Raw genomic sequence first — 23,230 nt, forward strand, 5'->3', positions numbered from 1 at the left:
TTGACTGGTTTTGTCTCCTTGCAGTCCAAGGGACTCTCAAGAGTCTTCTCCTCTTGAGAAGGTGTTGTCTTCTCCAACACCACAGTTCAAAGGCATCAATTCTTTAGCACTTGGCCTTTTTTATGGTCAAGCTCTCATATCTGTACATGACTTCTCTCTTTGCTGTACAGCAGAAATAAACAGAACATTGTAAATCAACTATACTGCAATAAAAATTCATTTTAAAAAAAGAAGTAAGGGGGGAGGTCAGTGTATATATGATATTAATGAAGGAGTACATGCAACCAAGTACACATCTGCGTAGAAGGTTGCTGCTAGCCATGAGAGTCAGATCTTAGTTAATAATTTTAGTTCATTTCTAAGCATGGGAAGGTGAAAAATTTTGCATTCATAAATGTTTTCCTGATAATATCTAACTATCCAAAGTTTTGATTTGCCAGCTTCCCTAAGCACAGATTACCTCAATCCTGGTGTTCATCCTGAAGTTTTTTCGTGGTGTGTTAAACATCAGTAGCTGCAGTGGTTAATGGGTTAATGACCCAATCCTAGTAGAGCCAGTTAGTGAGCAACATGCTTTAGTTGGCAAGGTCTGGATTTGGAACTAGCGCTCCATAACTAATGAGGAGACTGGCACCTCTCGTTTGAGGGGCTGACATTCACATCGCAAGGAGTGAGTTCCAATTCTGGAAATACTACTGTGACCACACTTGGTCCCCTATCTCTCATTGATCGAAATTATAACCCCTGAATCTGAGGACTCTGTAAAATAAATGGTAGCAAGCAGATAGGAAAAGGAAATCATAAAGTGAGTGTTATTGAAGAAATGGTGAGTTTCCCTTATTTTTTTTCACTGCAGGTCTTCCCTGGCCTGGACTCAAAAAGAGCCTGAAGCCTGTCTGTGCATCAGGTGCAGACAGAAGGAAGGGGGCACTCAATGGGCCCAGAGGCCTGCTTGTCTGTTTCTGCTTGTGTTTCTTTTGTCCTTTCTCCTTCTTTCCCACCCCTCAGCCCCCACACCCACACCCCCATCCCACACTCACATCCTGGTGTCATGGAGGCTAAACCCTGAGGGAAGGGACCTTCTCTCTCACACAAGAACCTGTGGTCCCAAGAGCACATGGAGAATCCCAGTGGCTTTTGTTCTCTCTCTGTCGCCTCCCTTCTTGGCACAGAAGGCAGCCACAGTTGCAGAAATGCACAGCAGAGCAAATATACTAAAGTCTACTTATCTGGTCCAAGAACTAGAGGGACAATTCCTGTGAGTTGGAAAATGGTATAGAGATTGCAGAGAGGAGATTAAGAAAAAAAATCTGATATAATTGGTGTTTGACAACTAGGATCACCCCTTCCCCTGGCCACCCCCCCTCCCCGCCCATATGCAGAGGCATAAATGTGAGGAAAAACAGGCTTTGCAAATTGATATGAAGTGTAAACAACCACCTAGGGCCTATACTCAGCTTCCCTGGTGGCTCAGATGGTAAAGAATCTGCCTGCAATGCAGGAGATCTGGGTTTGAGCCCTGGGTCACGAAGAGTCCCCTGGAGAAGAGAACAGCAATCCACTCCAGTATTCTTGCCTGGAAAATCCCATAGACAGAGGAGCCTGGCAGGCTACATATAGTCCATGGGGTGGCAAAGAGTTGGACATGACTGAGTGACCAACACTTCCTTTTCGGGGCCTAGACTGGTCATTGGGTGACACACACAGTGCAGTGTGAACAGCACTGTACTGACTCAAACTGCCCATCAAAGGCAGGTAGGAGTTTACTGTCCCTTGCTGCTGCTGCTGTTGTGTCGCTTTAGTCATGTCCGACTCTGTGCGACCCCATAGCCAGCAGCCCTCCAGGCTCCCCCGTCCCTGGGATTCTCCAGGCAAAGACACTGGAGTGGGTTGCCATTTCCTTCTCCAATGCATGAAAGTGAAAAGTGAAAGTGAAGTCGCTCAGCAGTGTCTGACTCTAGTAACCCCATGGACTGCAGCCTACCAGGCCCCTCCATCCATGGGATTTTCTAGGCAAAAGTACTGGAGTGGGGTGCCATTGCCTTCGGGTCAATTAATTATTTGCTAACAATAGCACAAAAACCACAGCCCACCCTCACCCAAAAAAATCAGCTTTCTCCATAGTATTTAAGCACTATTTAGAGCCCATGGCATTGTATTGAAAATGTGCAGAATACAATCCACAATTCCCCAACAGGTGAAGAACCAGGAAGATCTCGACATCACACTGTGGCAAAGCTAGTAAACAGAGGCCAATCCTGACGTATCACAGGATTTTTTTATGCCCGTGGAAGAAAATGGAGAGACAGACATAGAGATAGAAAGTCACAGAGATGAGAGAGATATAAATGGAGAATTAGAAAAGGAAAGACAGGTGGTAGAGTAGGCAGGCAGAGAGATAGAAAGAGAGAAATAGAGACAAGGAGAGAGAGAGTAAGACAGAAGAGAGATGAAGAGAAACAGAGAAGGGGAAGGGGACAGAGCTGGAAAGAAAGGCAGAGAAAGACTTAGAGGGGTGAGCAGTGATAGTAAATACGGAAGATCTGTGGACACAGAGACGGAGAAACAGAGAGCAGTCCAGACAAGTGGTGGAGAAAACCATGAAGAGATAGGGAGACAGAAGAGTAAAGAAAGAGAGAGCGAGACAGCCAGTGCAAGAGATAGCTGAAAAATGCTTAAGAGAATTGTGTTTTCTTATTTCTCTTTTCCTTTCTTTCTTTTTTTCTTCCAAGTTCTCACCCTGCACCCCTATCTCTCTCTTTCTTTTGGTACATTGTGTCTAATGAATATATTCTAGTGCCAATATATTGTAATTTTTTCAACATCATAGTTGATAGTTCTTTCACATTCTGGTTTTTTCTCATTATTTTTTTTTTTTTATGTTTAAAGAATTTTCTTTCCACTCTAGACCAACAGAAAATTTCTCCTTATTTTTTTTTGAATTTATTTACTTATTTTTGGCCATGTAGCTTGGCATGTAGGATCTTAGTTCCTAGACCAGGGATCTGACTGGCGCCCTGCAGTGGAAGCATGGAGCCTCAACCACTAGACTGCCAGGGAAGTTCCTCTCCTTTTTTATTTTTAAACCATGAAACCTTCTGTTCCCGAAAGGATTTTCCAGAACTCCAGGGCACCCGCACTTGCTTCATGTACAACAGCCTGGAACACTCTGCTCTCAGATTAGTTCCTGTCCCTGCACCGTTGGTCCTGGTGGCACAGGGAAGACCAGCTTTAGTCCTGTCCCTTCCTCACTCCCCTGCTGTCTGTCATGAGCCTAGAAAATGAATTATCTGAGAGAGAGTGGCCAAAACATTTTATTATACATATTTTAAACATATATCCCAGCATTTTACAAAAGTGGTGGGTGAAAATCTGTGTGCACATCATTTCAGTTCCACTATGGTTTCACTATCCTTGTCTGATCTCCTACTTATCCATCTATTGCTGTTGCTGCTGCGAAGTTGCTTCAGTTGTGTCCGACTCTGTGTGACCCCATAGATGGCAGCCCACCAGGCTCCCCCGTCCCTGAGATTCTCCAGGCAAGAACACTAGAGTGGGTTGCCATTTCCTTCTCCAATGCATGAAAGTGAAAAGTGAAAATGAAGTCGCTCAGTCGTGTCTGACTCTTACCCCATGGACTACAGCCTACCAGGCTCTCTATCCATGGGATTTTCCAGGCAAGAGTACTGGAGTGGGGTGCCATTGCCTTCTCCTATCCGTCTGTGAGTCCAAGTAAATCAAAGGAGAAAGTTTTTAATAATGTCACCACAAGCATGCTTGTCCTTGAGTCCTGGTGACATGAACAAACATTTCTGTTAGATGTTTGCCTCATAGTGGAAGCACAGTGTATCTGAACACCTTTCAATAGGTTTATCGTTCCTTGTGGTGATTGCGGCCATGAAATTAAAAGATGTTTACTCCTTGGAAGGAAAGTTATGACCAACCTAGAAAGCATATTCAAAAGTAGACACATTACTTTGCCAACAAAGGTCCATCTAGTCAAGGCTATGGTTTTTCCAGTGGTCATGTATGGATGTGAGAGTTGGACTGTGAAGAAAGCTGAGCACAGAAGAATTGATGCTTTTGAGCTGTGGTGTTGGAGAAGACTCTTGAGAGTCCCTTGGACTGCAAGGAGATCCAACCAGTCCATTCTGAAGGAGATCAGCCCTGGGATTTCTTTGGAAGGACTGATGCTAAAGGTGAAACTCCAGTATTTGGCCACCTCATGCGAAGAGTTGACTCATTGGAAAAGATTCTGATGCTGGGAGGGATTAGGGGCAAGAGGAGAAGGGCACCACAGAGGATGAGATGGCTGGATGGCATCACCGACTTGATGGATGTGAGTTTGAGTGAACTTTGGGAGATGGTGATGGACAGGGAGGCCTGGCGTGCTGCAATTCATGGGGTTGCAAAGAGTCGGACACGACTGAGCGACTGAACTGAACTGACTGTATATGCAGGAACTATTCATGTTCTTTACTTTTTTTTTCTCATTTTGTCTATTTTTAATCATTTATTGCTTTTAAAACTTTATTTAAACAAACAAACCATTCGAGTGTTTTTCCCATCTCCTGCTATTTGCCTCTGGTGACCACTGATCTGTTCTCTGTTTCTCCACATGTAAGAGAGATTTATGATATTTGTCTTTCTCTGTAATACTTTTTCACTCAGCATAATGCTCTTAAGTTCCACCCATATTATTGCAAATGTCTGGTGAGTATTCCATCTCATACCTATACTACAGTTTCTTTACCCATTCATCTGTATGCTGATGGACACTTAGGTTGTTTCCGAGTTTTGCCTGTTGTAAACAAAGCAGCAATGAACATGGGAGTACAGATACCTTTTCAAGTTTGTGTTTTTATTTTTCAGATCAATACCCACAAGTAGCATTGCCGGGTCACATGGTAGTTGCATTTTCAATTTTTCAAGGACCCTTCCTACCGTTTTGATAGTGACTGTGCCAATAGACATTTCCACCAGGAGTGCACAAGGTTCTATTTTCTCCTTATTCGCACCCACACTTGTTAGTTCAAGTCTTGTTGATAACAGCCTTCTGACAGCACTGAGATGACATCTGATTGTTGTTTTGGTATCCATTTTCCTGGATTTCAGATAAACATCATGTTCTTTTAGTGTAAGTATATCCGAATGTTACGTAGTACTATGTAAGACATTTTTCTCCACTAAATCTAGCAACCCTAGGTGAAGGGCTTTTACTTGATGATGAAAAAATTTCTCTTATTTAATTGATTTGTAAGCACACACACATACACATTTAACTTTGAGGAGAGGTAAATGTAGATCAATACACCTGGTATCAATTTCTTGTAATAAAAGAGGGGTGAATGCTTATTAGATTTGTGGGTGGTTGCCTCAAATTTACCTACAGATGTTAAAAGGAAGGTAGTGCAGGGAAATGATAGAAAGGTGGTTCCTTGAGAGAAAGACTATGGCAGCATCATTAACACTGAAATACTGAGCCGCAGGGAACTTAGCCTGATTCAGGTCTGCTCACTCCACTAGGCCACAGGCAAGCTTGTCCACATTTCTCTGCCTGCCCCTTCATCTGATCCCTCTGCTTGCAGTTCTGAGAGCTCAGAGCTCAGGCTTCTCTTCTCCTCTGGGGGAGGTGGCTGCTCCCAGCCTGCCCTCCAGAAAGGGGTTGGTGCAAAGAGGCAGGGCTCCTCCCCAGGCCTCACCCAGCACTCACCCCTTCTGGGCTCAGCCTGGTGGTCTTTAAGAGAGATCCTTGCTGACTGCTCTGCCTGTCACATCTTCTGGGAAACTCGGTCTAGCTCACTGTCCCAGGCATGCCGTGGGTCCCAGCACTGTTTCTGGTTTTCCTGGCTCCTGGTAAGTGTGTTGCCTGGATGCTCTGGGGATTTTTCTGTACTTTTTGGCAATGGTGAGGGGGAGGGTCATACTAAGAAATGGTGTTTCCTCTTTCTCATGATTTTTTGTTGCTTTCCCCATTGCAGTCACACAGGTATCTTCCAACATGGAAGAGGACAAGTTGTCAGTCATGAGGGCTACTGGGTCATCTATTGTAATCGATTGTGATCTTACAGGAAGCTATATCCACTGGTACAAATTCCAGGAGGGAGCTGTACCCCGACGCCTCCTCTACTACGATGTCTCCAACTCAAAGGCTGTGTTGGACTCAGGAATCAGTGAAGGGAAATACCATGCTTACAAAGGCACAGGGAAGAGCTACACGTTTGTAATCTCCAACTTGCAAGAAAGTGATTCTGGCACCTACTACTGTGCTGTCTGGGAGAAGCACATTGGTTTAGACTTCCTTTACACTGCACTGGAAATTTTGCTTGTGGCTGCCAAAACAGCCCTGATACACAGGATAGACCAACCTCTGTCTCACTTCCTGCCCCAATTCTTTTTACTCTGAATGAAGAGAAATCCTGAGCTCAACGCCCAGCCCCAGTCACTGCCACATCCCACCTCCCCTCAGCAGCTGTTGTTTGTTGTTTAGCCAACAAAGATTTTTCCTAAAAGCAGGTCTCCATCTTAAGGCCTCAGGCAAGCAGCTGGTAGGCAGCATATTCTTTTAACTTCCCTAGGAAGTCTATTGGTGGAGTCTATTCAACGGTCTCTTGAGGACAGACAGAGCACCTTTATATAGGAGAACAAATTGAAAGGTTAGTTATATTGAATCATTTATCTGATCATTTTCCAGAGAAGATGGCTAGGAATGAAGCATCTTCATTATTCACGATTATGAAATATGAGAAAAGATGGAGTGAAAACTTGGATTCCTGAAGCCCAAACTGGTATCTGATCTATCTTTTGGACAATTTGAGATTTTTCTTATATAAACAACCAGGGCATGAAATGTAGGAAAAGGGGGATTGATGTAGCTATGCCAATCATAGTATTCTACTTACACCTTCTGCTGAAGTTCAGCCCACAGCCAGAACTGTTCTGTATTAAACAAGTAAGGCCAGAAGTTCTTTTCACTCCCACCCCCGATATTGACATGACCAAGTCCCAAACTGGAATGAGACTTAGATTTTTTTTCAATAATTCAAGTTAAAGAACATTTGGGGGAACATTAAAACAATGAGTGGTATCTGTATCAACTGAAAAGTCATATAAGAAATGACTTTCTTATCGGGCTAGGTTTAAGGACATAAAATTAATACTGAAGTACAGAAATGCTCTATTTATATGTATGTGGTTTCTTGTGTATGAGGTCTCTTGTGTATGCATGTGGGCTAAGTTGCTTCAGTTTGCCTGACTCTGAGATCCTATGGACTGTAGCCTACCAGGGATAGGCTGTACTGTCCATGGGATTCTCCAGGCAAGAATACTGAAGGGGGTGGCCATGCCCTCCTCTAGGGGGTCTATCCAACCCAGGGATCGAACCCGGGTCTCCTGCATCTTCTGCATTGCAGGCAGATTCTTCACCACTGAGTCACCAGGGGAGCCCCTCTTGTGTATGCTGCTGCTGCTGCTGCTGCGTGCTTCAGTAGTGTCCGACTCTGTGCGACCCCCTAGACGGCAGCCCACCAGGCTCCTCTGTCCCTGGGATTCTCCAGGCAAGAATACTGGAGTGGGCTGCCATTTTCTTCGCCAATCTCTTGGGTATAGTATTCTCCAAATTTCTACCAGAACAGTGTTTCTTAACGTGTGGTCCATGGAGCACACCTGAGTCAGAAGCATTGCGTTGGAATAAAAGTCCCTATTATGGATGGTACCCAATATAGGGAACACAAATCTTGGAATGAAGCATGAAGCATGCCATTGCCTTTGGGTCAATTAATTCTCTGCTAAGAACAGCACAAAAACCACAGCCTCCCCCTCCCAAAAAAACCCCAGCTTTCTCTATAGTATTTAAGCACTATCTAGAGCCCATAGCATTGTATTTAAAATGTGCATAATATGATCCACAATTCCCCAACGGTGAAGAACCAGGAAGATCTTGAGTTCACACTGTGGAAAAGTTAGTAAACAGAGGCCAATCCTGACGTATCACAGGATTTTTTTGTGCCCGTGGAAGAAAATGGAGAGACAGACATAGAGATAGAAAGTCACACAGATGAGAGAGATATAAATGGAGAATTAGAAAAGGAAAGACAGGTGGTAGAGTAGGCAGGCAGAGAGATAGAAAGAGAGAAATAGAGACAAGGAGAGAGAGAGTAAGACAGAAGAGAGATGAAGAGAAACAGAGAAGGGGAAGGGGACAGAGCTGAAAGAAAGGCAGAGAAATACTTAGAGGGGTGAGCAGTGATAGTAAATATGGAAGATCTGTGGACACAGAGATGGAGAGACAGAGAGCAGTCCAGACAAGTGGTGGAGAAAGCCGTGAAGAGATAGGGAGACAGAAGAGTAGAGAAAGAGAGAGCGAGAGAGCCAGTGCAAGAGACAGCTGAAAAATGCTTAAGAGAGCTGTGTTTTCTGATTTATCTTTTTCCTTTCTTTCTTTTTTTCTTCCAAGTTCTCACCCTGCACCCCTATCTCTCTCCTTCTTTCGGTACATTGTGTCTAATGAATATATTCTAGTGCCAATATATTGTAATTTTTTCAACATCATATTTGATAGTTTTTTCACATTCTGGTTTTTTCTCTTACTATTTTTTTTTTTTGTGTGTATTTGAAGAATTTTCTTTCCACTCTAGACTAATGAAATTTTTCTCATTTTTTTAAAATTTATTTACTTATTTTTGGCTATGTAGCTTGGCATGTAGGATCTTAGTTCCAAGACCAGGGATCTGACTGGCGCCCTGCAGTGGAAGCATGGAGCTTCAACCACTGGACTGCCAGCAAATTCCTCCCCTTTTTTATTTTTAAACCATGAAGCTTCTGTTCCCGAAAGGATTTTCTAGGACTCCAGGGCACTCGCACTCACTTCATGTACAACAGCCTGGAACACTCTGCTCTCAGATTAGTTCCTGTCCCCTGCACCGTTGGTCCTGGTGGCACAGGGAAGACCAGCTTTAGTCCTGTCCCTTCCTCACTCCCCAGCTGTCTGTCATGAGCCTAGAAAATGAATTATCTGAGAGAGAGTGGCCAAAACATTTTATTATACATATTTTAAACATATATCCCAGCATTTTTACAAAAGTAGTGGGTGAAAATCTGTATGCACATCATTTCAGTTCCACTGTGGTTTCACTATCCTTGTCTGATCTCCTACTTATCCATCTATGAGTCCAAGTAAATCAAAGGGGAAAATTTTAATAATGTCACCACAAGCATGCTTGTCCTTGAGTCCTGGTGACATGAACAAACATTTCTGTTAGATGTATGCCTCATAGTGGAAACACAGTGTATCTGAACACCTTTCAATAGGTTTATCATTCCTTGTGGTGATTAGCCAAGAAAATAAAAGACACTTACTCCTTGGAAGGAAAGTTATGACCAACCTAGATAGCATATTCAAAAGCAGAGACATTACTTTGCCAACAAAGGTCCATCTAGTCAAGGCTATGGTTTTTCCAGTGGTCATGTATGGATGTGATGGTTGGACTGTGAAGAAAGCTGAGCACCAGAGAATTGATGCTTTTGAACTGTGGTGTTGGAGAAGACTCTTGAGAGTCCCTTGGACTGCAAGGAGATCCAACCAGTCCATTATAAAGGATATCAGCCCTGGATGTTCTTTGGAAGGACTCATGCTAAAGGTGAAACTCCAGTACTGTGGCCACCTCATGCAAAGAGTTGACTCATTGGAAAAGACTCTGATGCTGGGAGGGATTGGGGGCAGGAGAAAAGGGGATGACAGAGGATAGGATGGCTGGATGGCATCACCGACTCGATGGATGTGAGTTTGAGTGAACTCTGGGAGATGGTGATGGACAGGGAAGCTTGGCCTGCTGCAATTCATGGGGTTGCAAAGAGTCAGACACCACTGAGCGACTGAACTGAACTGACTGTATATGCAGGAACTATTCATGTTCTTTACTTTTGTTTTTCATTTTGTCTATTTTGAATGATTTCTTTCTTTTAAAACTCAATTTATTTAAACAAACAAACCATTCGAGTGTTTCTCCCATCTCCTGCCACTTGCCTCTCATAACCACTGATCTGTTCTCTGCTTCTCCACATGTAAGAGAGATTTATGATATTTGTCTTTCTCTGTCTTGCTTTTTCGCTCAGCATAATGCTCTTAAGTTCCACCCATATCGTTGGGGATATCTGAGGAGTATTCCATCACATACATATACTCCAGCTTCTTTACCCATTCATCTGTTTGCTGATGGACACTTAAGTTGTTTCTGAGTTTTGCCTGTTGTAAACAAAGCAGCAATGAACATGGGAGTGAAGATACCTTTTCAAGTCAGTGTTTTGTTTTGTTTTTTTTCAGATCAATACCCACAAGTAGCATTGCCGGGTCACATGGTAGTTGCATTTTCAATTTTTCAAGGACCCTTCCTACCGTTTTGATAGTGACTGTGCCAATAGACATTTCCACCAAGAGTGCACAAGGGTCTATTTTCTCCTTATTCGCACCCACACTTGTTAGTTCAAGTCTTGTTGGTAACAGCCTTCTGACAGCACTGAGATGACATCTCATTGTTGTTTTGATATCCATTTTCCTGAATTTCAGATAAACATCATGTTTTTTTAGTGTCAGTATATCCGAATGTTACATAGTACTACGTAAGACATTTTTCTCCACTAAATCCAGCAACCCTAGGTGAAGTGCTTTTACTTGATGAAAAAAAATTTCTCTTATTTAATTGATTTGTAAGCACACACACATACACATTTAACTTTGAGGAGAGTTAAATGTAGATCAATATACCTGGTATCAATTTCTTGTAATAATAGACGGGCGAATGCTTATTGGATTTGTGGGTGGTTGCCTCAAAGTATGGAGAAGGCGATGGCACCCCACTCTAGTACTCTTGCCTGGAAAATCCCATGGACGAAGGAGCCTGGTAGGCTGCAGTCCAGGGGGTCGCAAAGAGTCAGACAGGACTGAACGACTTCACTTTCACTTTTCACTTTCATGCATTGGAGAAGGAAATGGCAACCCACTCCAGTGTTCTTGCCTGGAGAATCCCAGGGACGGCGGAGCCTGGTGGGGTGCCATCTATGGGGTTGCACAAAGTCGGACATGACTGAAGCAACTTAGCAGCAGCAACACCAGCAGCCTCAAAGTTTACCTACAAATGTAAAGAGGAAGGTAGTGCAGGGAAATGATAGAAAGGTGGTTCCTTGAGAGAAAGACTATGGCAGCATCATTAACACTGAAATACTGAGCCGCAGGGAACTTAGCCTGATTCACATCTGCTCACTCCACCAGGCAACAGGCAAGCTTTTTCCATGTTTCACTGTGCACCTCCTATCTGATCCCTCTGCTTGCAGTTCTGAGAGCTCAGAGCTCAGGCTTCTCTTCTCCTCTGGGGGAGGTGGCTGCTCCCAGCCTGCCCTCCAGAAAGGGGTTGGTGCAAAGAGGCAGGGCTCCTCCCCAGGCCTCACCTAGCACCCACCCCTTCTGGGCTCAGCCTGGTGGTCTTTGAGTGATCCTCGCTGACTGCTCTGCCTGTCACATCTTCTGGGAAACTCAGTCTAGCTCACTGTCCCAGGCATGCTGTGGGTCCCAGCACTGCTTCTGGTTTTCCTGGCTCCTAGTAAGTGTGTTGCCTGGATGCTCTGGGGATTTTTCTGTACTTTTTGGCAATGGTGAGGGGGAGGGTCATACTAAGAAATGGTGTTTCCTCTTTCTCATGATTTTTTGTTGCTTTCCCCATTGCAGTCACACAGGTATCTTCCAACATGGAAGAGGACAAGTTGTCAGTCATGAGGGCGACTGGGTCATCTGTTGTAATCGATTGTGATCTTACAGGAAGCTATATCCACTGGTACAAATTCCAGGAGGGAGCTGTACCCCGACGCCTCCTCTACTACGATGTCTACTACTCAAAGGTTGAGTTGGATTCAGGAATCAGTGAAAGGAAATATCGTGTTTACAAAGGCAAAATTTTAATCTCCAACTTGCAAGAAAGTGATTCTGGCACCTACTACTGTGCTGTCTGGGAGAAGCACATTGGTTTAGACTTCCTTTACACTGCACTGGAAATTTTGCTTGTGGCTGCCAAAACAGCCCTGATACACAGGAGACACCAACCCCTATCTCACTCACTTCCTGCCCCCAATTCTTTTTACTCTGAATGAAGAGAAATCCTGAGCTCAATGCCCAGTCCCAGTCATTGCCACCCCCCACCTCCCCTCAACAGCCATTGTTTGTTATGGTCAAAGATTTTTCCTAAAAGCCGGTCTCCATCTTAAGGCCTCAGACAAACAGCTGGTAGGCAGCACACTCTTTTAACTTCCCTAGGAGCTGGTGGAGTCTATTCAACCTTCTCTTGAGGACAGACAGGGCACCTCGGATTGATATATTAAGAGGAATATTTAGGAGAACAAAATGAAAGGTTATTTTTATTGAATCATTTATCCAATCATTTTCCAGAGAAGATGGTTTTGAATGAAGCATCTTTATTATTCATGATTATGAAATATGAGCAAAGATAGAGTGAAAACTTGGATTCCTGAAGCCCAAGCTGGTATCTGACCTATCTTTTGGACAAATTGATATTTTTCTCATATAACCAACCAGGACATAGAATATAGGAAAAGGGGAATTGGTATAGTTATGCCAATCATAGTAATCTACTTACACCTTCTGCTGAAGTTCACTCTGCAGCCAGAACTGTTCTGTATTAAACAAGTAAAGCCAGAGGTTCTTTTCACTCCCACCCCCAATATTGACATGACCAAGTCCCAAACTAGAATGACACTTAGAAACTTTTTTTTTCAATAATTCAAGTTAAAGAACATTTCCGGTGAGCAATTAGACAATGAGTGGTATCTGTATCAACTGAAAAGTCTTGTAAGAAAGGGTGTGACTTTCTTATTGGGCTAGGTTTAAGGACATAAAATTAGTACTGAAGTACAGAAATGCCATATTCATATGTATGTGGTCTCTCGTGGGTTAAGTTGCTTCAGTTGTGGCTGATTCTGTGAGATCCTGTGGACTGTAGCCTGCCAGGGATAGGCTGTACTGTGCATTGGATTCTCCAGGCAAGAATACTGGAGTGGGTTGCATGCCCTCCTCTAGGGGATCTTTCCAACCCACGGATTGAACCCGGGTCTCCTGCATCTTCTGCATCGCAGGCAGCTTCTTCACCACTGAGTCACCAGGGAAGCCCCTCTTGTGTATCAGAACAGATCAGATCAGTCGCTCAGTCGTGTCCGACTCTTTGTGACCTCATGAATCGCAGCACGCCAGGCCTCTCTGTCCGTCACCAACTCCCAGAGTTCACTGAGACTCATGTCCATCGAGTCAGTGATGCCATCCAGCCATCTTATCCTCTGTCGTCCCCTTCTCCTCTTGTGTATAGTATCCTCCAAATTTCTACCAGAACAGTGTTTCTAAAAGTGTGGGCCGTGGACCACACCTGAGTCAGAAGCATTGGGTTGGAATAAAAGTCCCCATTCTGGATGGCACCCAATACAGTGAACACAAATCTTGAAGCCTGAAAATGTGCATTTTTAAATAAGTTCCATAGCTTATCCTACTCAAATTGATTTATGTCAATTTATATGAACTGCTGTGCTAGCAGTAACAGATAAAGTGACATGTCTCCCTCTGAAATAGACCAGTTCCTGGCCTCAAACAGGAGTGGATTCTAGAACAGTGTTCATAGGCTTATCCCCAGCCCAGAAGTCCTTCCTTTCTTGTTGCATCCTGGGTGCTGCTGCTCTCTCAGGTCATCACATTTCTCCATGAGAATCCCACAACCACAGGTCAAAGTTTCTGGTCCTTCTCCCTCCTGTGACTGCAGGCAAGAAGGAATTGGATAGTAAATGCACTGACTTTAACTTGGGCCTCAGTACCAGGGACCATGCACTATTTTGGAGCTTTAAAAAAGATTGAAACAAAAACTTCTTGTCATTTATATTTTTCCAATGTTGTTTAGGCTTTGTTCTGCACATTTATTTCTTTGATCCACTTTGAATTTAAATTTTGCATAAAATTGGAGTTGCACAAATGGGGAGACATAACATATTCAGGAAAGAAAAGATCAATATCATAAAGATGCCAATCTTTCCTAAATTCATGTATGTAAATTGACTATAATTCCTATCAGAATTAAGAAAAGATTTTACTTTTGTTCCATGATATAGAACAAAATGTTTGAAACACAGAGAATTTCTATTAATTGGATAAAGCATGATTAAGTAATGAAACAGCCCAAGTATTTGTGTAAATAATGACAGGAATAGCACTATGCTGTTCACTATGTGGGGCTTCCCTGGTGACTCAGATGGTAGAGAATCCACCTACCAATGCAGGAGATGTGGGTTCCGTCCTTGGGTTAGGAAGATTCCCTGGAGAAGGAAATGGTGACCCACTCCAGTATTCTTGCCTGGAGAATTCCATGGACAGAGAAGCCTGGTAGGATCTGAAAGGGATCTGAAAGAGTTGGACATGACTTAATGACTAAACAACAACAACATTTCCTAGGAGTCATCCTGACACATTAAATGCTGGTTTTGGTGTGAGATGACTCTAAATTTTAGAAAGTGTAGTTATAGGTTCTGAATTTAAACAGTGGACTTCATAAGTTAGTGTGGCTTTTGTTCCTAATGACCAGGGAAGCATGGTATCTGTTAGCTTCTAGAATTTTGGTTGTGCTAGTAGCTATTACATGAACTGACCCTTATTGAAATCTTCTTATGTGGAAGATATTCTGCTGTATCTTGCATGCATTTTCTATTTAATCCTCATTACTCACCTTGCGGTGTTACAATATTTCTCCCTGCCCCTACTTTATAGATGTGTTTTTGTAAGTTGTTAAAATTAAGTTCCTTCAAATGAAGCCACACAGTTCTATCTGGCGATTCAACCCAGACTACCCGAATCAATGGTTCACATAGTTAATTATCTATCCCTCCTTTAGGGTACAGACAGAGAACAAGAAATCCAAACCAAGGCGTTAAGACAAGACAGCCTCATGGGCAGGAATGTAAGTGCATGGGCTTCTGAGTATCACAGATTAAACTTTAAACCCCAGTTCTTATTTATTAGCTATATTAAAATGCAAAAATTCATTATGTTGTCCTCATTGACCAATTGGGAGTAATTACAATCAACTCAGTTATTACAGAGATAAGATCACACATATGGAATGTCTCCCACAAGTTATCTATCTAGCTGGCACAGAATCAGTATTAGTCCGTGGTCCCTTCTCTTACATGAAGGTTCTGAGGTGAAATAGAAGCTCTGGCTCTGGCCCTCTGATCCCTCCTTCACTCCCTGTATCAGGGGGCCTGAAACTCAGATAACACCTGACCTGACCAAGGGGAGTAAGTTATGAGCAGGTGAGACCCTGATAGTCTTTCCACGCCAAATGCTAGTTTTGGAGTTCTGACTCTGTGAAGATGAAGTATGGAAAAGGGAAATTTCCTCAGGAACACACTCAGCCTTGTGGTTCATTCAGTAACCAAGGCAGAACCATCATCATTAATGTTAATTATTTCTTGACATCATGTATTTCTGGCAAAATTTCAAAGAAGAGTAAGTACCATTGTTCTATAACATCATAGCCATGATGAGAGACATTCAAGACAGAGAGGTGAATGAGGCATGAGCTCCTAAAGAGTCTGAGAGTTTGGGTTAACCACTTTCTTCCATTTTATACAATGTTCTCTTTAATAACCTCCACTCCACTCCACTGTGAAGGCCAGCAGATTTCATGGGTTTTACCCTTTGTAGGAATCTCATTGGTACACAATATGTAATGGCTCAGATGCTTCTAAATCAGCGATTTAACTTGATATTTATGCTAAACCTTTTCATGTCTGAAGTATTTGTTGCACACAGAGATGCAGGGTTACAGAGCAGTTAAGAACGCGTTCTTTACTTCCCAGTCAGGTTGCTGGGAATGAAATATGGTTTCTGGTATTTTCTAAATGTGTGACATCAGACAAATTAGTCCATCCTCAGTTGATTTGTAAAATGGGAATGAAAATAACAATCTCATAGATTATTGTATAATGAAGTTAGATTAGAGCTTTGCTTGCAAAGTTCTCAGAATAAGTGCCTGGTATTTGGATCGTGGTTAAATAAAGATTAGGTGTTATTATTATTAGAAGACATGGTGAGGGCAAAGAAGATACTAAAATATCTCAGAATTTTTCCCCCCTCTGGACTCATTCATTAAAAACACAGATTATTTGCTAATATTTGAGAAGGTTCTAAGTGAATTTGGCAGAAGTTGTTGATTGACTTGAATTTTGAGTTGGATTTTGGGTAGTTCTGGTGGTGGTTCTTGTTTACCTTGGGGATTGGTGGTGCTAGGGTGTCACTTTATAGTAGGTCATCAGCAATAACTAATTGTGACCTTCTCCCATCTCTATTCCCTAACCTTTGAAAAGAACAGGTAACTAATCAAAGGACTTCTCCTAGATAGCCTGCAGCTGCAGCTCATGAACACCTCTGCCATTACACTTACCTCCTCCTCCTCCTCCTCCTCCTCAAGAATGCAGTCTACTTTGTCATCATCACCTTCTGCATGTACAAGAGAACAGATGTCAGCAACAATGGGAAGAGCTTGTGACAGAGGGGCCCCAAAGGGGTCAATGTGCCTTCATCATCTATTGTCTCAAAAAGTATCTGCTGAGGATCTAGCCTGGCTTCCTTTCTGCATTTGGGTTATTTCTATTCATGTGGTATTTGTCTATTATATCTTTATTTTGTAAGAGTTTTCAAATCTTTGGGCAGACATTTTGACTCTGTATCAAGGAATTCTGCCATTAATCAGGGGCAGGGTCCAGGGCTGGTCTAGGGGAACCTCTCCCACCACTATCCCCACAACCTCATCAGCTCCTCCAGCCCTTGAGTCCTTGCATCTCCTGAGCCTATGCAGTGGCCAGCTCCCTGTCTTCTCCTTCAGCTCTTCCACACAGACCATGGCTGGGACCTTCACTGCCATATACCCTGGAGCTTTCAGCTTTGGTACTTAAATTCTGCACCTTGATTTTCATAATAGGCACAAAAAAATTAAACATATCAAAAGCTCACATTTGTCTTTGAGTACTTTAATTTCATGAAATATAATGAAGGTTAGAAACAGAATGACAACTGAGCTATCAAATTCAGCATTGGTTGTAATAATGGTCATTAATACATTTCTACATCTAACATGATTATGGTGCTTTCTTTGGGGCCACTGGCTCCAGTTGGGTGTGTGTATGTGTGTATGTGTATGTGTGTGTGAGCTCAGTCGTGTCTGACTCTTTATGACCCTATGGACTGTAGCCCCCCAGGCTCTTCTGTCCATGGAATTTTCCAGACAAGAATACTGGAGCAGGTTGCCACAGCCAAACTAAAATGCCAGGGTTCTTCTGTTTCAAAGTTGCCAGATTCGGACTCATTGGCTTGAGATGTTCCTATGGTGACAGTGTGACACCCAGCATGACTTGCACTGCATGTGCTCAGATTGTACTAGTGTCTCACAAAGCATCGACTCCTGATTCTCACAGTAACCCCATGAAAACTGCACCAACACCAGAAGCATGTCAAGTGGAGGGTTAAGCATGTAGATTTTGACCCCTGAGGACCAGGATTTGAACCCTGAGTCTGTATTAGCATCTGCATGACCTCAGGCAGTATTGGAATGCTCTATGCCATTGAATCTTCAACTATGTAATGAAGTTACAGTGCCCTGCTTCCTGGAGTATGAGGAATAGATGAGCTAATGATGCTTAATCCGTGAAAGTCCGGAACAACATTAGCTTCTACTGTCATAGCTCTGCTGTAAAATCGATAGATTCCATACGTACACAAAAACCCTGAAAACCATCTCTAACCTCATTCCCCACAAACAGGTTAGATGTGGATGGAACAGAGACTCAGCTTCTATTATTCACCAAGTAATCTCATGATTCCTAGTGTGTCTAGTTCACTCACAATAAAACGAGGTCCCAGAGAGACTAAAAAATACGCTCAAATTTAAACACGGAGCAGTGCTGGGTTCCACATGGGCCAGGTCGGCCTGACTTAAAACGGGCTACATTTTTTTTCCCTATATATCAGTGGCCCTCTTATTATAACTGTAAATAAATGATTAGAGAAACAGATTGCTAAGTAAATAAATGCATAAGAAAGAATAGTCACTGAGGTCCAGACTTCATCACAAGCCGGGTATTAGACTTTAAAAACGCTCCTTCAGTAATTCTAATGTGCAGCCAGGTTGAGCCAGCAGGTGACAGTTCCATCGCTGCCAGCTCGGATTTCAGGCATCAAGGAACCATCACATTGTTTCTTTGCATACAATCAGCTTCACTGTGAAATAAATCCGTGGAAAACCACATAGAGGTTCCCATTCCAAAACACAAAAGACCAATCAGATACAAGATGGATGAAATCGAATTTAGATCAATTCCTTGGTTGTTATGAATTTGATCAGACCTCTCTAGACAAAATATGTGGCCCTGATCTTGGAGATCTGGAAATATTTCTTCATTGTGAAAAAACAATGCAGGAGACCCGGGTTCGATCCCTGGAAGATCCCCTGGAGAAGGAAATGGCAACCCACTCCAGTATTCATGCCTGGAAAATCCCATGGACTGAGGAGCCTGGTGGGCTACAGCCCATGGGGTCGCAAAGAGTCGGACACGACTGCATGACTTCACTTCACTTCAAGTACAAGAGGCAAGAGGGAAACTTGCAAATCACTGAAAGTGTTGTGCAGCTGATTTTACAGCCAGGGCCCTGCTGGGCAGTGTCTCCAGTGGTTTCTAACATCTCAGCAACCTCCTGCCCCAACTTGCCCTGTGCTGCCCTGGCCTGGGAGGTGCGGATAGGGGAGGGCAGTGGGGGTTGGAGTGACAGCCTGAATGGCAGCTGGAGGGGACTGATATGCTGATGGAGTTTCATTTTCTCCAAGGCTTCTTTTGTTTACACTCCCTGTTTAACGTGGTTGATTCTTGGAAAATGCTCAAACTGGCCCCTACTGGTTGAGGCTGTGCAAGGGGTAGCTGGGGTGTCACAAGGAAATAAGAACAGTTAAACCCCAGCCAACTTTGCTCACTTTCAAAGGGTCACAGCTAATGGAAGAAAATATCCCTCTATGCTCGCATGTGATTGTTATCAAAACACTCTAGGCTATGGGTCCAGGTTCCCCATGATACACATATAAGGTTCCTCTTATCAGCTCCTATATAAGTTGGGAAACTTACACATAGGCTGTTCAAATGCTGCTCCTCTGCCATGTTATGGACCCTGAAGGAAGGAGCAGTCAGGGCTTCTTTGCAGCTCTAAAATCATCCCTGACTTTCCACCAACCACCTGTGCTCTTCCATGATCTGTGACTTACTGAGGCTGTTACTTCTTGGTTTCGTTTTCTCAGTGTAAGCAGGGTGACACAAGACCTGATCCCTGAACCAAGCTGCATGGACAGATGCTGCTGCTGCTGCTGCTAAGTCGCTTCAGTCGTGTCTGACTCTGTGCAACCCCAAAGACAGCAGCCCACCAGGCTCTGCCGTCCCTGGGATTCTCCAGGCAAGAACACTGGAGTGGGTTGCCATTTCCTTCTCCAATGCATGAAAGTGAAAAGTGAAAGTGAAGTCGCTCAGTCGTGTCTGACTCCTAGCGACCCCAGGGACTGCAGCCTACCAGGCTCCTCCATCCATGGGATTTTCCAGGCAAGAGTACTGGAGTGGGGTTCCATAGACAGATGTGAAGTGCTTTTTTCCTCATGGGAGCAGAGGTTCCAAGGCCTTGCTCTCTCACCTGTGCAATTGAGTGCCATGTACTAAGTCATGTAAATTCCCCAAAAGGAACAAAATGACAAGTTAACTTGAACAAGGCTTACTGGGGCACTAACATCAGATGACAACGTGATGGGTAAATAGCAGAGGGCTGCACAGACACATGAGCTTGAAGAGCAGGTGTCCCACCCCCTCCCCACCCAGCAGGCCCAGGATGGGGGTCCATGCCCTGGATTCCATCCGTCCAGTCTCAGAGCAAAGCAGGGCTCCACTGCTGAGGTCATGGCTTCAGCTCTCACGTTCTGAACTCAGGGCACATTCAAGTCACATCCTTCAATCTTCTTGGTCTCTGCTCTGAGAGCCAACATCTGGGGGGCCTTGCCCTCCTAGGAGGACTGGCCACATCTAACTGGTACAGCTAGTGTCAGGGGTAGAGTCCCTTCTCAGGTTAAAGTCACACCCTGACATCCAGCTCAGGCCCCATCTGTGGTCGTGCTGTAGATGTGGGACATTCTCATTGTGATGACACCACTTAATTCCTGAGGTTTTAGTCCAAAGCCAGACCCTGGTGCTTGCCCTCCCCCATTTTCTCCATGTAAGGAGCTCCTCCTACTTAGACTCCAGCCTCCCAGGGAGCCTCTGTCTGACTTCTGTCCTGTGGCCCATTCTTACGAATGGATGGAGTTGATTAGGTCTGCATAAATGACCAATTTCTACCCAAGCCAGACCATTTCCATCATACAGTTGGATTTTACTTGAATGATGGTGAATAATGAAAGGAAATTAACAGACATACTGCCTTCCCATGAAGCATTGCATTGAATATTTCTGTTTTACAAAAACAACTCACAATATAATTGAGTTCATTTTAATCCAAATTAGCTAAACACAAGGGAAAATGATTCATAGAGTGGGTTCAAAATAAGAGTACTCAGACTGTTCTAGGGAATACATCTATAAGAAAGCTATTATTTCATGATACATAATACAAAATGTCTGGTACTTTTTATATGTATTCACCATCTATCATGTCTTCTTATTGTGATTCCAAGACTTTAGGCCAAATATGCAATGCAAAACAAGAAACACAAAACTAATCATTTTGATATGTTTAGTTTTATTATTTTTTACAGTTGTACAAATAGTGAATATGCGGTCCAGCCCCAGTGGATCCAGGGAATTTGAAGCGGGGACGGCATCGGCGATCAGGATACGATAGCTTTAATTAAATATTAATTAGAGATATAAAGAGTAATAGAATAAGGATAGTTCAGTAGGAAAATTCAGCGGAGAAAAGAGGCTGAATAACTTGGTTTACATGGAAAGCCAATAAAATTCCAGACAAGGAATTTGCATCACCTACGTAGGCCGCAGGCATCCTCCCATTCTCCCGAAGGAGAGGAGACACTAAGGCCTCCCTGGTCAGATCTTAGAAGCCCAGGCATAATTAGTAGGCTTGACGAGCCTCCACGCTCCAGATGGGAATTCAGCCAGAAGGTGAGAGAAAGAACGACATGGGGAGACCAGTCTTTCTAGGAACTGATCCCATTTTTTATTTTCCAGGTCCACTTTTATACACAGAGATGTAATACAAAAGTCATGTGGGGTCAGCAGTTCTGACTTTTTTCAAAATCAGGTGCTTCATACAAATGTATACAAAGGTCTTAGGGGTGTTACATCATCTTCTGGCCAGGGGGCCTGCTAACAATTTATGACCCTCTTCTTGTGACAGCGGTCAGTCAACCAGAACACTAATTTCTCCAGGGGTGATTATTCTTAAAACAGACACCACCTTCCGAAGGCACCAGATAAAGTTACATTCCTATAGGGTGAGGGTGTGGTGGGTTTTAATTAAGGAAAGAATTTGCTTAGCCTAAGGTCTAATGTGATTAATATCAAAGGTTAATACTTATTTCTTCTACATATTCATTAATGTGTATAAGGGGCAAAGGATATGGAGATGTAGCAGCAAATATTGGCTCAACAAATGAAAAACCTTTCACCAATACAATTTCTAATCAACTCACTATACTACACTAATAATTTCTTAACCTCTCAAAAGTATCTGTTTTTAGAAGGTTTAAAGCATCTCATGCCTCTCACGATTGGGAGGCTGTGAACAATCACATGTGGCCAGACAAACCTGTCAGGCAGGCTAGAGAACCTTCAGAGGAGTTTTTAGGTTGAAACACTTCTGTCACACCCAGGAATTATTATTAACTGGAGCTCTAAATTAACTCCTTCTCCGAAAGAGGTGGTGGGGGACAGCCCCCTGTAAAGTCAGAGGTGTAGGTGAGAGCACAAAGCAGTAAAGTATGCAGACTCTGGTTTTAGGGGTAGATGCTCGAGAATTTCCAGAGGGACTCCTGAGGCTCGACCCTGCCTTTGTGTATGCTGAGCCTCCTTCCTCATGACCTTTGCCATGGGCGGAGTTCCTCATGCTGGCTCCTGGCACTAAATAGCAGAAGAAAAATGTAGGGTGTTAAAAAATACCAAAGAAATCTGAGATATGAAACAAAAAATTGCATTCTGCAAACCAAAATAAAAAGAGATTTTACTTACAAATAAATGCTACTCAAACATTAAGAGATCTTTTGATTAGGAACACAGCACAAGCCTTGTCTCCAACTTTACATTAAAGGATCAGACTCAGTCTCTCTGAATATAGGGTGGACCATGACAGGATCTTACTAGCCACAGGCAGGTGATTAAATGTATGTGGATATGGTACTTATGTGGATATGGTATCATGTTTGTGAGGTAATTACAGTTAATTAACTCTTTACTAGCCATTCACTAACATCAGCAGTGGGTGTCCTCATTTCAACTTTCAAAAAGGAAACTCCATCTTCAAGATTTTTTTCTCTTCTCATGACTTTCAATGAAAGTTTTTTTTTTTTTTCATGCAGAAAAGGACAGAACACAAAATATACTTGAAATGTAACATGAAAAGGCAAAAATCTGTTTTTTTACCCTGTATTTTTGTAACAAAGTTCATGTACCAAACATTAACTGTGACATAGACACTGCATAGACCGTGGTTGAGGCCACCCAAGAATTTGTTTTAAAGCATTTTAGAAGAGGATCTACTCTTTATATGCCCACATTTTTGCTTTATGTCTGAACACTGTTGTGGAAATGAGAGGTTGAAATGTGTTGAGAACCGCAGATGCAGGGCAGGGCTTCTGTTTGCTGTGACCCTGGCTGCCTCTGCTAGTTCACTTGCTCCTATGCGAGTGCCCAGCTACTGCATTCAGTCCACTGTTTTTCCCTTCTTTCAAAAATTTTTTAATTATTTTTCAGTGGAGATATAATTGATATAAAATGTTACATTAGTCTCTGTCATGCAACATAGTGATTTGATATTTGTATATATGCTGAAATGGTCACCATACTAAGTCAACACCTCTCACTGTATATAGTTACAGATTATTTTTTTTCTTCCAAGACGAAGTTTTAAGATCTACTCATTCCTTTTTTGGTTAAATAT

The 23,230-nt window shown here is 43.0% G+C and overlaps 1 gene segment (V, D, J or C); it reads left to right on the forward strand.

Moving 5' to 3' along the window:
• The first annotated feature begins 5,166 nt into the window (after window positions 1-5,166).
• Window positions 5,167-6,648, forward strand: LOC132345125 (T cell receptor gamma variable 8-like). The segment is given in 2 exon segments: window positions 5,167-5,856; window positions 5,982-6,648. Coding segments are annotated over 2 exon segments (468 nt in total).
• Window positions 6,649-23,230: the final 16,582 nt, after the last annotated feature.

This window comes from Bos taurus, chromosome 4 (genome assembly GCF_002263795.3).
Source record: "Bos taurus isolate L1 Dominette 01449 registration number 42190680 breed Hereford chromosome 4, ARS-UCD2.0, whole genome shotgun sequence".
In the NCBI taxonomy this organism is placed as follows: Eukaryota; Metazoa; Chordata; class Mammalia; order Artiodactyla; family Bovidae; genus Bos; species Bos taurus.